The sequence below is a fragment of the Cygnus olor genome, chromosome 13, assembly GCF_009769625.2.
Source record: "Cygnus olor isolate bCygOlo1 chromosome 13, bCygOlo1.pri.v2, whole genome shotgun sequence".
NCBI classification, from domain to species: Eukaryota; Metazoa; Chordata; class Aves; order Anseriformes; family Anatidae; genus Cygnus; species Cygnus olor.
Window position 1 is genome coordinate 747,507 of NC_049181.1, and position 14,077 is coordinate 761,583.

Genomic DNA, 14,077 nt, shown 5'->3' on the forward strand with positions numbered 1-14,077 from the left:
GTGACGCTGGGTTCTGCTTCTGGGCAGCACCAAAAGGCAGCAGGGAGCCCGTGTGGGGTTCCCCTGGTAACAGAGACAGGTGTTTCTTCTAACTGAATGCACAAAAACGGGGAAACTCCTTCATGTCTCGAGCAAATCAGTGCTTCGTGATACCTGGCCTTAGAAGCGGAGGGAGCTGAGGAGAGCTGCCAGGCATGCAGTGCAGGAGAGGTTTCCGCAGGTTGCGCCGCCCGGGGATACAAACCTGCATCGGCTGCGTACGTTACCGGGCTGAGAGCTCTCTGCAAAGATGAGAGCTGAGCTGCTACCAGTTCCTGGCTTTAGAGCACAACGCCTGTAGTTTTCCTGTGCCCTGACCGCTGGCCTTCAGTGGTAGCTCGTGTCGGGTCTCTGATGCAGTGCCGGTGCCGTGGCGAGAGCAGCGCCGTGGCGCAGCTCCCTGGGCGCAGCCTGACGGCGTGCCAGAGGTGGCACTGGGCTGCAAGCGCATCTCGCTGGCGGGGCTGGCTCTGAAACGCTTCCAAGCAGTGGAAAAATGGAATCTTATTTTTGTCAAGGTAAAGACACGCATCATGGGGTTCCTCCTCGGCGGGCGCCGTGCCCCAGCGCCGTCAGGGGGGGTCTCTGGCAGAGCCCGGCCGCGGGGAAGGCGTCCGCTAGTCCAAACAAAGCGCGCGTGAGATCCGTGGGATGACCAACAGGAAAACAACAGTGCAGTTTTAGAAAGGGTGGGATACAGGATGGGCAAGGAGCATTAGTTTTGCTGAACGTCCGAGTAGCTGTTTTCATCTTGCTTCTCCTCTGGGTTTCCAGTATCAGGAATTAGAGCACCCAGCCACCACGGCCACCTGAGGAGTGGAAACACGCATGTGGAAGAGAACATATGTTCAATAAATCAGTGGTTGGATTGTCAGGGGCCTGAATTAGGAGGAGGGACGAGTCTGCTCTCTTGGCACGGTGCACAGGCTGCAGAAAATGCTTGTGCGCTTATGTGCGTTTTGGAGCAGAACCCCCGCGGCTGATACAGCCGTACACCTTGGGAGGGCCGAATGAGCCTCGCCGGGCCCCTCGGGAGCGCAGTAATTGCGTTTGCACACCTGCAGGCTGCTGTTTGTCCCCGTGGTTGGTTTGCTCGCCGACTGCAGGCCCAGGATTGTTTGCGTGTGTGTGTGAAAGAGGGAAATGTGGAGAGCTGCTGCAGGGCTGCTGCAGAGCTGCTGCTTTTTTATTCTACCCATCTGGGTGCCGTGTTTTTCCTTCGGCTCTCTCCTTTGAGTTGCGCAGGAGTGGCTCGCTGTTCTTAGCTTGTCAAAGGGTGGCGAAGTGCAAGCATATAGCTCCTGCTGGTGCAGTGCGGTCACCGCTACAGGCATCACTTGCAGCCCTGCTGGATGCTTCAGCCACACCAGCACCGTCTTCGTAACTGTCTTCTCTGTCCCCTGTACGTATGTGTGCATTTGTGTAGGTACAGGCAGCAAATGAGGGCAAATGTCATCTGTAAACCCGGGAAGGGAATAACATGACCAGTGCCAAAGAGAAGACACTGCCCGCTCAACCCTGAGTCCAGACCAGGTCAGACGCAATCTGTCGGCCGTGCCAGCGCCGCCCCGTCTTCTTGGGGCAGAGCACGGCGCGGGCTGGAGCCGGGGACCCACGGTGCTCGTTGCCATCTCCGGCCGTGGCAGGGGGGTCCCGCTGGCTGTCCTCCTGCAGCGGGGGCTCCAACTGCCCGGGGTGGGGGCTCCTGCCCTGCCCGTGCACTGCTGGGCTCGGAGCAGCTGGAGGAGCACAGGTGGGGAGCGAGGAGGACGGATGAGGGTCTTGGCCCTTCCTGGCCCTTTGTTTCTTTTCCCGTGGGCGCCCCGTCCCTTCCCATGTCCCCACCAGACACCTGCTCTGCAGCAGCAGCCCGCAGCCTCTGCACATCTAACCCCGGCCGCGCCAGTGCTCTGAGGGCTGCTGGGTGCAGCCTGCAGCCGAGGGCCACGAGGAGGAATCCTGGGGTGGCCAGAGGTGCGAGAAGCCACCGAGGAGTGGAAATGCTTGTGGGGAGCGCGTGTCTATAATTACGCCTCGGGGAGGAAGTGACCGCGTTCGCTTCCAGCCCCCGTACCGAGCGCCTCAGCTCGCTCGCACACAGACCGGCCTTTGTGCAGCCCGCCGCCGGGCTCAGCCTCAAACCGAGCGAGAAGCGGCCGCCGGCTCCCGGCCCCGGCCCCTGCCCGCAGCGAGGAGCCGGGGGTGGCTGGGAGCCGCGGCGGTGCCGGGCGGGCCGGGCTCGCTCTGGCCGTGCCGCCCGCCGTGTCCCGCGTCCTGCGCCCCCTCCTGCAGCTTGTGCACCCTAGGGCGCCGCGCACGGCTCCTGCTGGCTCAGCCTTCCCTCGCGGGGCCTGCAGTGGTGCCCCGGGACGGGAGGGGAGCCTGCGCTGCCGCAGGAGATGAGCGCTGCCTTCCCCGGAGGTGATGCGGGGCTGTATCGCCCCAGCGCCCGCAGTGAAAGGGGAGGAGTTTTCTCCTCTTTAAAGTACAGAAGGAAACAAACCTGGTTGCGTCTCGCTTTAACTTTCATGAGAGTGGAAGGGAGCAGAACCCAGACTAGCGGTGGGCCTGTTTACAGGAAAGGACACACGAGCCGTCCTGCTCAGCTAGTAGCTGGAGTTACGTGCAGCTGTGGTGCTGCGTGGGTGGTTTTGGGCCGGCCTCTCCCTCCCCAGGCCCGACCCCGCTGGGCACTGAGCACTGCGGGCAGCCCTGCCTCTGTCCTCACAGGCGCGAGGCAACGGTGGCGCAGCCACGTGGGCACGGCGCCTCCGCGTCGCCTCTGGCAGCCAGTTCCCCCCGGTGTTCCCTGGTTCATCCTGCACCACGCGCCGCACATCTAGAGCGTGAGCAGGGCAGTGACCGGCTCCGGTGCCATCTGGGGCTGGCGGTGCCACCACACCGTCACCTCCCTGCTGCAGCTCGGCCGCACGGTGCCACGGTGCTCCTCGGAGCCCGGTGGAGGCATCCGGACAATTCCCCGCTGCTGACAGAGCAAGCAGCAGTTCCCAAAACCGGAGAGACCTCTTCGCGGTGCTAAGGTTAATTATGGAAACCCACCGCGTCTGGGACGGCGTCCAGCGAGCTTCTCATTCCTGCCTCCGTGCCCTCTCCGCACTTGCAGCTTTGAAATCCCTGCGGTTTGCTGGGTCGCGCTGGGAGCCAGCGGGCAGGCAGCAGACGGTCCGCAGTTCTCAGCGCAGCGTGCCAGCCCGCGCGCGGACGGGGGATGCCCGCGGCTCGGTGCCCTCTCCCGGCTCCAGGCACCCGGCTGGCGCGGGGAGAGCCCGCTCCGCGGGACGTGGTACACGGAGCTGGGCAGGCGTGGGCGGCAGCGCGGGGCTTGCTCCTGGCGCGAGGGCTCGGGCGCCAGCAGCTGCAGCCGTTGTCCCTCCCCTGCTGTGAAGCCTCTGGGGAAGGGCATGGGGGGATCCCCGTCGTTTTGTTTCCTTCGCGCTGTTTCGGGGTGAGCAGGGTGTGCGGCCCTGGGGCTGTGTCCTCAGCTGGGCCCGCCGAGGGGGAGGGATGCGGGCGTTCGGGACCGAGGGGTCCGCACCTGGCCCTCTGGAGTGTCTGAGTGATGCCAAACCCGGCGCTGGTCGCTCTGAGCACAGAGCTGGGCGCCGCAGGCAGGACTGAATCCTCTGACTTGGGTGGCACCGGCACTGCTGCTGGCCCCAGAACCGCTGGCAGGCGTGGGCAGCGGGTTTCCCGTGTGAGATGGGTATTTCGGATCCTCGCTAGCTTAAGCGGCCACGGCACCGACCCCTGGTTTAGGAAGCGTACCGGGATTTTCTGTTCTTTCTGTAAAAATAGGCGAGGACTTCTGCGTACAAGCCAGGAAGAGGAGCTGAGCTTCTGCATATCCAGCGTTGTAGGCAACAGTTTGTTTTGAAGTGTGATGGAAAGAAAACACGCACGCACACAGCGAGGTTCCCGCGCTGGCGCACGGCAGCCGGAGGCTGCTCCCGCTTGCATCTGCCCGGCGTCCGATTTCCTGGCTTTCCATGATGTAATGCAGGGGCGATGTGATGGTGTGGTTTTCTTTTCCCTCACTAATTGGGTGTGGGGGGCTTTTTACGGGGAATTTGGAAACTTGCTCGGAGAGGCTCGGTCCCGGGGTGTTGCTTCTCCGTTTTTTGTCATTTATTTTAAAGCGAAAGTGCCGAGCCGGGGTTCTGGGAAGTGCTTTTCCTATCAGTAATTACGTTTGCTTCCAGTGATTCAGCTTGCTCGTTTTAGACCTGTCTGACCTTGTATTGCATCTCCTGGGCGTCTGCCCACCCACGCCCACTCCCGGAGCTCGCAGCGATGGCGTGGGGAAGCTGTGTCCCCGGCGGACTCGAGGGAGGAGCGCCAGCCTCCGAACATCCCCTCCCGCCCCCGCGCCGTCCCGCAGCTGTGTGCAGTGCCGTGGTGCAGGGACTGTGCTGCGGGGTGGGTGCGAGAGGAGCGTTTGTCCTTTTCTTCCACTTTGACTAGCAAAATGAGAGCCTCTTACCTCATTTTCACTTTCCGATCCCCACTGCGGGGTGCTGGGACGTGCGGTCGGCCCCAGTTGCCATCTCCTTCCCGAATCCCTTCGTTCCCCTGCCCCGTCCCAGCAGTGGGCGCAGCCCCCGTGCTGCCGGGCCTCGTCCCTGGGGACCTGTGTGGGGCAGCGCCTGTCCCTGTTGTTGGGGGCGGGAGCGTTGGGATGGGGAGGGTGCCTGTGGTGCCTCTTCCTTGGGCCGTGCCACCCAGCGGCTGCTGGAAGAGGGCAGAAGCTTTGCCTGGGGGACTCTCTGGTGGCTTGCAGGGGCTGTGCACCAGCAGGAGCTTTTTCCAGCGGGAGTGTTGGTGCTGGCTTTCCCTCGTGGGGATGTCCGGCTGCTTGCCGAGAGCTCAGCTCACACGGAGAGCTCTCTCTGATGCGGGAGCTGTGACCGGGTTGCCCATCTACCTGCCAGCTGCGTTCATGGAAGGCGCCGGCAGCTCTGCGTCTGTGTCTTTACTCCTCTGCCAAATCTGGGTGAGCTGGCCAGCAGGTCGGAGTGCTGCTGCTGGTACCGACAGCTGGAGTAATGCAAACACAGGGAGAGGGAAGGGTTGCGTACGTCCTCTTAGGAAACCCATCTAAAAATAGCAGGAACTGGCCGGCCCTTCTTCCCCCCCCCCCGACGTCTGTGACATCCACGATGGCAGCGCTCCGGGCTTTACAGACCCCGCCGTTATCTGCGGTGCGCTTGCGGTGCCAGAGCCGCGGGGTGGTGACGGTCACGCACCTCGGGGCGCCGTGCCCCGATGGCACCGCAGGCGCGGCTCGTGATGGGTGACCCCGTCACGGCATCCGGCCACGGTCCTGCCGCCGCCGAGTCCCCCGCAGGCCGTTCACAAGCCGCCTGTGTCATTCGCACGAGTGTTTTTCTGCCCGTTCTCATCGAGACTCGGAAAGATCCTTTCCTGTGCTTCCTTGGGAAAGTACTTCTGTGGAAAGGGCGGTGGGAGGAGGAAGCCGGCGGCCGGCTCCGTCCGGGACGGGGACACTTGGAAGCCTTCTCTGTGCCAGCGCGGGGAGGCTCCTGCGGCTGCTGGGGCAGGGCGGGCGCCGGGGCTCCACGCGGGGCTTTGGGGACGGCGCTGGCAGCAGGCGAAGCGGGGTGCCCGGCTCCAGAGCGGGGCGAGGACAGGTAGCGTGGCCCCGGCAGCCTGCGGGGGGACCAAAACGTCTCGCTCTGCCTCCCCGCGTCCACGGGGCGATGTGCGGGGGCTCCGGCGGGCGCAGGCTGCCCGTGGCTGCGCTGGGTGTCCCGTGGCTCCCGCACGTCCCTGCGCAGACCCGTCCGGCACCTCAGGCGTGCTCTTCTACCGGCTCGGTCCCGCTGCCGTAAGGGGTAAGCGGGGCACCAGGGCACGCCGGGAGGGTGCACGGCTCTGCTCCCGGCTGCCCTTCCCTTCCCTCTGCTGTCCCTTTTGGGGGGTGGAAGTGCCAGACCCATCCCTTCCTGCGGGTGGGGGGGATTCGGACTCTGTGGGGCAGCAGCGGGTTGGGAGGATTGCGTTCCTCGTCCTGGCTGGGGGCACCTGAACCTCTGGCCGTGGTGGCCCCACGGCCAACGGCCCAGCCCTGAGCAAAGGAGGGGAAGGGGCAGGGGCAGGGTGCTGGAGGGTCCGGGCGAGGCTGTGTGGCTGTGAGCGTGGGGTGGCAGCGTGAGGAGCTCGGTGTCACCCACCCCATGTCCCCCCCAGGCACCGTGGTGTGAGGGCTGCGAGCGCTGGGCTCGCCGTGCCGCGGTGGGGGGGCTGCCGAGGGCTCCTGGCTCTGAGCCCTGCCCTTCCCCCAGGGCTCAGGACGCGGCTGAGGGCAGCTGCGCAGCTTGGACCCGCGTTCAGATGCTCGTTCCGAACCTCCTCCCCAGAACGTCCCAAGTATTTGGGTCGCGGGTTTTGGCTGGGTCCTGTCCTTAACCGAACTGCTCGGCTTCACCCTTTCTGTGCGCGCAGCTTTGTGACTGTAAACGGGAGCGGAGCTCTCACCTGAGGCTGCCGGGGGGTGATGAAGCTGGGGAGTTTCACCACCATAACTCCTGGTGAATCAGGCTCGATCCCAGTCTGTACTGGGTTTAGCGTCTGGGAGGGATGGGCGGGGATCTGAAGCTGCAGTCGCATTTTCTACATTCGAGGTCAAACGCCCGTCACCGTCAGAACTGTAGGTCTCAGCAGACGGACGGACCGCTGGCACCGGACAGCAGCTTTCTCCGGCTGCTTTGCCTTCGGGCTGTTTTCCCTCAGGTCCTGTAAATCTGAGCAATCTCCCAGAACGTGGTGCTGGCAGCTGGATGGGCTCTCCCTGGGAATGGCTGAACAGGACCGGGCCGGGCAGGGGGCAGCAGAAAGCCGTCGGGGCTCTGGTGGCTGGGCCACCGGCCCCTCGCGTCCCCCGGCCGGGCGCAGCTGCGGCTGGGCCCAGCGCCGCTGTAATTCCCCCCTGCGTGGGAGAGGTCTGTGCCCCGAGCAGGGCGCCCTGCGTGCCGGGAGGAAGGCGGGCTTGGAAGAAAAGAAGGGGGTGGTCGGGATGGGGGAAGTGGGAGGGAAAATGAAAGGTTCCTTTGGCAGGCTTTTCTGGAGGAAGTTTGCAAAAGACGCGTGAAGTGAACAGCCCTGAGCTTCGATGGGCTCTGAATTAATTGTTAGCGATAAAGACGTTCCTCTCTTGCCTGACAGAGCACTTCATTTGGTTTGGTGGGTATAGGAACAAAACGCTTCAAGGAGCGGTGGTAGGACATCGGTAGGACAAAGAGTAAGAACGGGTAGATTTCGATTAGATATAAGGAAGAAATTCTTCGCTCTGGGGGCACTGAGGTCCTGGCCCAGGCTGCCCAGAGGAGCTGTGGGTGCCCCACCCCTGGCGGTGCTGGGATGGGATTTGGGCAGCCCGGGCTGGGGGCAGGGGGCCCTGCCCGTGGCAGGGGGTGGGATTACGTAGTCTTCAAGGTCCCTTCCAACCCCAACCGTTCTGTGATTCTGTGATCCCATTATCAGGAGGTTACAACTGTCTTGTGGGCCTGTCACTCTTGTGCCACGTCCTCTTTGTCCTGCGCTAGCGGGGCGTCCAGAGCTGGGCAGTTCCTGCAGTGCGAGCCTGCCCCGTGCCCAGCGTGGTGCCACCCCCAGGCACGTGCTGCTTCCCGGCCTCGCTGTTTCGCAGTCGGTCATTTCTTCTGGTTTGTGCGCATGAAAGACAGGCGCAGGTGATGCTGGAGTGCTCCCGATGCGGAGAGCTGCCTCTCGGTGCAGCATCCCTTTGGCCGGCGCGATGCTCAGACCGTCTCTCTGCTTTGTTTCAGAAATCGAAGCCAAGAAAGCTTGCGACTGGCTGCGGGCGGCAGGATTCCCGCAGTATGCCCAGCTTTATGAAGGTGAGAGCCGCTTCCTCCTCTCTTGGGTTTGGGGACGGGCCAGCCGCGTTTGTGGTGCGGTGTCCGGAGGCTGGACGTGCAGCAGCACGTGGCGAGGGGCGGCTCCTCCATGGCCTTGCTGCCGCCCGGGGGCTTGGATCCGACCTGGGCAGGGGCGCAGAGCTTGGGGATGTGGGGGTGTGGGCTGGGGGCGGCGCTCCTGAGCGGGAGGGGGTGGGTGAGCAGCCCAGCAGCCCTGCTCCTCGCTGGGGAGCCCTGCAGCAGGCAAGTGGAGCCGGTGGGCGGCCAGCACCTGCGGCGGGGCCATAGCCGGCATAGATCCGAACAGGCAGGTCTGGGCAGCCGCACCTGGCCTGGGGATGTCTTCCGGGGACCCCAGGCTGCCCGGCACATCACGGCTGTCCGTTACCCGCAGCGGGGATGAGCAGAAAGTCCCTAGCCTGTACGTGGTCTTATTTGTGTATCAACTAAGTACCAAGGGCGGCTGCAGGGAGAGGTCACAGGGCGCTGGGGAGAGGGCAGGACGACGGGGATTGCCTACTAATTACATGATTATATGTTAAAACGTTAAGCTTTCAGACTGGGTTGTGGCGTGGAGAACCAGCCGTGCTGCTAACTTCCCTGCATTCCTGAACTTCTCCCCTTCGGGCAGGGCTGCGAGGAAGTTCCCAGGCGCCCGGGCAGGGCAGGGCAGGGCAGGCGCTGGGTTGCCGACCGTGCCCGAGCGGCTTAGGGACGCGGGCAGCGGGTGCGAGCGCGCAGCGCAGGCAGGCGGTGTGGGTAATGCGGGGAAGGGACGTTTCCTTCCTCCGTCCCTCCTGACACATCCCTGAGGCTGCTGCCCAGCCCAGCCCTGCCGTCCCCTGGCAGCGAGGTCCGCGCTCCCTGCGCACGCAGCACACACGCCACGCCTGTGCCCCGCGGTTCCCAGCGGGACGGCGCTTGGAGGGGCCGGGTCCCACCTCCGCCCCCACGCAGGCGCTTTGCAATAACTCCTCCGATCAGCCGTGTTTGCTCCGAACACCCGGTGGGCATGCGGGTCCCTGCTGGGACGGGGCCGAAGCAGCGCCTGCAGCCCGGCCCCCCCGGCAGAACAATAGCCGGAAGCCCGGCCGCGGGGGAGCGCCGCCAGCCATTGTTCGCCCGCTTCCAGCGCCCCCACCCCTTCCAGCAGAGCCACGCTCCGGCCTCCCGGGTGATGGCTTTACCGGCTGCCCGCTCGGGCCTGGTGTCTGTTCCGGGGCAGCTCCCCGCAGAGCCACGTGCACGGGCTGCCCGGGTCCTGCAGGTGAGCCCCGGCCCCGCTGCCGGCCCCGAGCAGCGCTGGGCGGCCAGGGCGGCTGCTGCAGCGATGACTAAACCAGCCTCGCTCCAGCCTCCCTGAGCAAAACTTTCCACACCCTATGACCGTTTCATTCTGTTCTTCTCCCCAGCCGGCAGGGCTCAGCATCCCCTTGGTAATTACGCTCAATAGCTTCATTAACAACCAGACGTAGACTCGCCGTTAATTGTCCAGGCCCAGCGCAGCTGGTCCCAGCAGAGCTTTCTGGGTCTGCGCGGAGAGGAGCAGGGAACTGCATGGAGGACCTCAGGCACCTCGCCACCCTCCTCTAGCTTACCAAAAAGTGCACTGCCCAGGGGCTCTGAGCATGTAGAGCCTTTCCTTGGTCCTCCAGCTGCTGCCCAGGGCCCTGCAGGTGTGCCTGCCCTCGGAGCCCCAGCCGTGGCCTTTGAGGGACTGAAGGAGATGCTGGAACTACGGCAGCACCCTGCTGGTGCGGCTTTCTCGACGCTGGGGGACCTCTTAGCAGCTCTCAGCTGTCCCCAGGGGCTTTCCTGACCCTGGTGGATTAGTGGACAAAGGGAGTCTGAGGGAGGAAGGGGTCAGTATACATGTGGCGTGTTGTTTTACGGGCGCCAAGATCTCCCTCGAGTAGTGTTTGGAATGTGGCTGCTCTCCAAAAACCACCCTGGGCTGAGGCCACAGGTCTTTCTTTTCCACACCAGCACCAACATCTCCACTGAGGTCCCTCTTCTCTCTGCTTTGTGGACCCGGATGCGGGGTCCAGACTTTGTGCCCGCTGCTGCCGGGCGCAGCACGGGGCTTTGGGCAGCACATTATTGAGGTCGTGCCTTTGGGGAGGCGAGGTGAGGTCCTGGTGTGGCTGGTGGGGTGCTGGCGGCTGCTCTCCGAGAGCCGGTGTCAGAAGCAGGCGGTCCCCGCGGAGCTGCAGGGGCTCCCTGCCTCACCGATCCTCCTCTCGCCTTCCTCCCCAGACTCGCTGTTCCCACTTGACATCGGCGCTGTGAAGAAAGACCACAGTTTCCTGGACCAGGACTCCCTCAAATCCCTCTGCAGGTAAAGCCCCCTCCCAGCCGGCTCTCGCTGCAGAGAGCTGCGTGAGGCAGGGGCTCAGCACCACTGCCCAGGTGCTGTGCCGTGCCTGCGCCCAGCCCGCAGGCGCTGCCTGCCCGTCCCTGCGGCGGTGGCCGTGGATGCGTTGTGCTGCCACGTGGCTGTCGAGTCGGACAGACTGGTGCTAGGGGAACTACAGCGCTTTGTGTTCTGAGCATGCAGAGCGGCTGGAGAACAGACGTTAGCCAGGAGTTCTCCTCTTCGTTTAACTTTCGGGCCGTGTTGTAATTTCGTGTGTGGGTAACTCCAGCCTGTGGAGCTCTGCTGAACATGGATCAGGGAGGGGTGGGCTGTAAAACCGAGCGGTGGTGCAAAGGGCCCCGGGTTTGCTGCACCAGCTGCCTGTGCTCCTCTCCCCGCTGGCTGCTCTGGGCGATGCCTCACGTGTGTGGTCATCGGGAGAGAGCCAGGCTTCCCCAGGGTACATTGCATGTTGCTTTATTTTGCAAGGTGCTAAATAACGTCTCCGAGAGTGAAGTGGAGGCTGGACACCACACCTCTGGGTCGCAGCGAAGGGATCTTGCGTGGCTGTTGGTGTGAGCTGGCTTCGGGTCAAAGTGCCCGTGGGTGAGACGGTGGCTGGGGACAGATTTGCATCAGGCACATGCCTCCTGCGACAGGGAGCAAGCACGCAACAAGGGCTTTGCTGAGCATTTGTGCAACGAGAGCTGCTCCGTGGAAAGGTCACACCGCCAGCTAACCTTTTGTGCAGCTCCTTAGGGGCTGCGGGTGCTCAGCAGCGCTGCATCGGGAGCGGGTTTGCACTGCTGGCATACTTTGTGCTGGCCGACCCGCTCTCGTTCCCGGAATAAACACGCTGTTGGTTGCTCCGAGGGAGGATTGCCCTGCTGGCGGGGCTGTGCGGCGTGAGTTATCCCAGCGCCAGGCAACCAGAGCCGCGCCGAGCGTTTTCCACCCGGACGCGCTACTCCTCGCAGCAGCAGGGCTGAAAATAGCTCCGGGAGATGCCTCCGCGCGTTTTTCTGGCAGGGGAAGCAGTGCGGTATTTCAGAGATGAGCTCTAAATGCTACCGCCGTGACCAAGAGCGAGCAGCCGGCAGGAGGGACCCCCGGTCTGTCTGTCTGTCCGGACAGGCCGCGTGTCAGCCTGCCTGGGGGCGACTCAGCCCCGCGTCTGCTTTCGGGCCACATCCCCGCGGCCGTGCCCCCGCGCTGAGGAACCCGGCGGTGCTTGGCAGTTCTGCTGCCTCTCGCTTCCCTCCCACACGCGCTGTGGGGAGCGGAGAGGCCGGGGGGCAGGACGGGGCTGGGCTGCTGGCTGCCTGCTGTCCCAGCACGGGCTGCTCCGCTCGGCGCAGGGACCCCGGCCGCGCTCAGCACGGGGCGGGCAGGCTGGGGGGGCTGCGAGGTGCTGGGGGGGCTGCGAGTGCTGGGGGGTGCACCTGTCCCCGGGCTTTCACATCCTTTTGTCTTCGCCTGGCTGGCTGGAGGCGTTCTGGAGGTCGTTGTGCCCTGCTAGCCTGCAGCAGGTCATCCCCATCCCGCAGCTCCCGGCAGCCTGCGCAGAGCCGGCGCCGCTGGGACGGAGCCGCCGGGGGGGCCTGGGGACATGGGGCCTGCAGCAATACCTCGCTGAGAGCCGAGGAGGGCGCTGAAAACTGCGGCTCATCCAAGGAAAGTTCTCCTGCGCGCCTTCTCCTCCCCACAAGCACACGCGTGTTGCCACCAGGCTCCCGCTGCTGCGCTTCCCCAGCCCGGTCCCCCCGCTGCTGCTGCTCCCCCCCAGCCAGGAGGGCAGAGGGGTGGCAGCGGGGCCAGCCCAGTCCCAGCCCTGGCTCCTGCCCTAGTGGATAAGGGAAACGTTGCCTCCAAAGCTGCAGGGCTTGTGTGCGTGGTGACCCTTCTCGGGTGGCCGTCAGGCGCACCCAGGTCACCCTCACCCTGAGCTGAGCACGGGCTGGATTCAGAACACGACCCATCGCGGTTTGCTTTGCGGTCGCCGTTGCTTTGCCAAGTTACTTTCTTCCCCCGCACAATCGCTCACTGCAGCCTCTCCGAGCGCTGTCCCGGAGCCAGGCAGACGCGATGAGCAGCCGTGTGAGGACGCTGCCGCCCGCTCTTGTGCACGCTGCGGGGCCACGCTCTTGTTCGGGAGTTTTCGGCAGGATCGTGAAAGGGACATGAGCCACTTTTTTGGTAAATTGTGCCTAAGAGTTTTTTATCAGCTGTGCAGAAATGGTGTTTGCGTGCTGGAACAAAAGTTCCGTTGTGCTTGCGGTGCCGTTTGCGGTACCACTGGAGCTGCAGGGGTGCCACCACCCCCTGCAGCCACCAGTGGGGCCAGCTCACAGCCCAGGACAAGCCCCCGGAGAGCTGCGGAAGCCGGGGCGCGCAGCGATGGGGTGGGACGGCCGCCGAGGGGCCCCGGCAGCGCCCAGGGGTGCTGCGAGCAGGGGGAGCCAGGCGTCCTTTGATGCCGGGGCTGCTGCCGTGGGAGAGCACACACGGGGGCCGGAGTGGCTGCGGGTGCTGGGGCACGGCCGGGACGTCCCGGTGCCTGTGCGCGGGCGGCAGGGTGCCGCTCTGATGTCTGCGCTTGCAAAATCCCTGCTGGCCTGCGACCAAGCGCTTGTGCCACCGGCGTGCTGGAGTGGTTTAAACCCCTCGGCTGCCGTGCCAAGGGCTCATGTGACTCGGTTCCTGCGCTGGGGTGAAGGAGGTGCAGTGCCCCCAGACCTCCTCTGCAGGAGGAGGGTGCAGCTTCGGGAGCCCGCCTGGGGACCCTGCGCTCCGCTGGGAGCGGGCTTGGAGCTCCTCCAGGCTCCGCGTGTCCGACCCCTGGAGCCGCAGCTGCTGGGTGACAGGTGACCGGGCACAGCAGGAGCTCAGAGACAAAAAATAGAAAAAAAATAGGAAAAGAAGGAAAGCGTTGCAGGCAGAGCAGGAAGCCACAGCCGGGTAAAGCTCTCTCGTTTCCTTGCAGGAGGCTGATGACCCTGAACACGTGTGCCTCCATGAAGCTGGAAGTCCACTTTCAGCGTAAACAGGTGAGTCCTGGGCTCGAGGGGAACGTGCGCAGCTGGCGGGGCAGCTTATTATTCCTTAATAACTCCGGAGTGATCCAGGACTGCCCCGGGGCTGGTGCTGAGCAGTGCTGAGTGCTCCCTGCCCTGCCCTGCCCTGCCCTGCAGGGGGATGCCGGGCTGGGGCAGCGCGGTGTGTGCCGCGCCGCGCCGTGCCGTGCCATACCGTGCCATGCCATACCGTACCGTGCTGCACCGACAGCGCCAGCCCTGGGGGCTGTGCTGAGCTGGGGCCGGATGAGACCCCGCTGCAGCACATCTCCACTCCTCGCTCCTCCTTCATCATCGCCTTCGTTATGTCGGCGGGCCCGCGCCCAGGCCCCCAGCTGCCCGGCAGAATGGCAGGAAGGCCGCAGCGCGGGGCATTGTTCCCGCGTCCGGGCCCCCTTCTCCGGAGCACAAAGAAGCGGAGGGGGAAGGGGCCGGGATGTGCGGGGCCGGGGCTGTCGCAGCTGTTGCAGCAGCAGCGAGGCGGCGGGGCTTGGCGTGGGGGTGCTGGGGGTGCTGGGTGGGCCGAGCCCCTCCAGCTCCCAGGGCTGGGCAGGGCGCTCACCCAATTTGCAGGTCACAGTTAGCAGATGAGAACCTAGCACTGCCCTGCGGCCAGCGGGCAATGAGCTCAAACCCAAAGCCGTTGATTTCAGCAGCAGTTTGTTACCCCTCGTTTCTTTTTCGGAAGG

General features: G+C 64.5%; 1 protein-coding gene across 5 annotated transcripts in view; it reads left to right on the plus strand.

Annotated features, from left to right (window-relative positions):
- STARD8 (StAR related lipid transfer domain containing 8) overlaps positions 1-14,077 on the plus strand; it is a 61,147-nt gene that overhangs the window by 38,398 nt on the left and 8,672 nt on the right. For 4 of the 5 annotated variants that reach the window (XM_040572148.1, XM_040572152.1, XM_040572151.1 and 1 more), the window contains 3 exons: positions 7,866-7,937; positions 10,215-10,296; positions 13,298-13,361. In XM_040572148.1, coding sequence (XP_040428082.1) covers positions 7,866-7,937; positions 10,215-10,296; positions 13,298-13,361 — 218 coding nt within the window. Of the gene's footprint in view, positions 1-5,598; positions 5,913-7,865; positions 7,938-10,214; positions 10,297-13,297; positions 13,362-14,077 lie in introns of those variants that run through there. The other variant, XM_040572150.1, reaches the window with a different exon arrangement.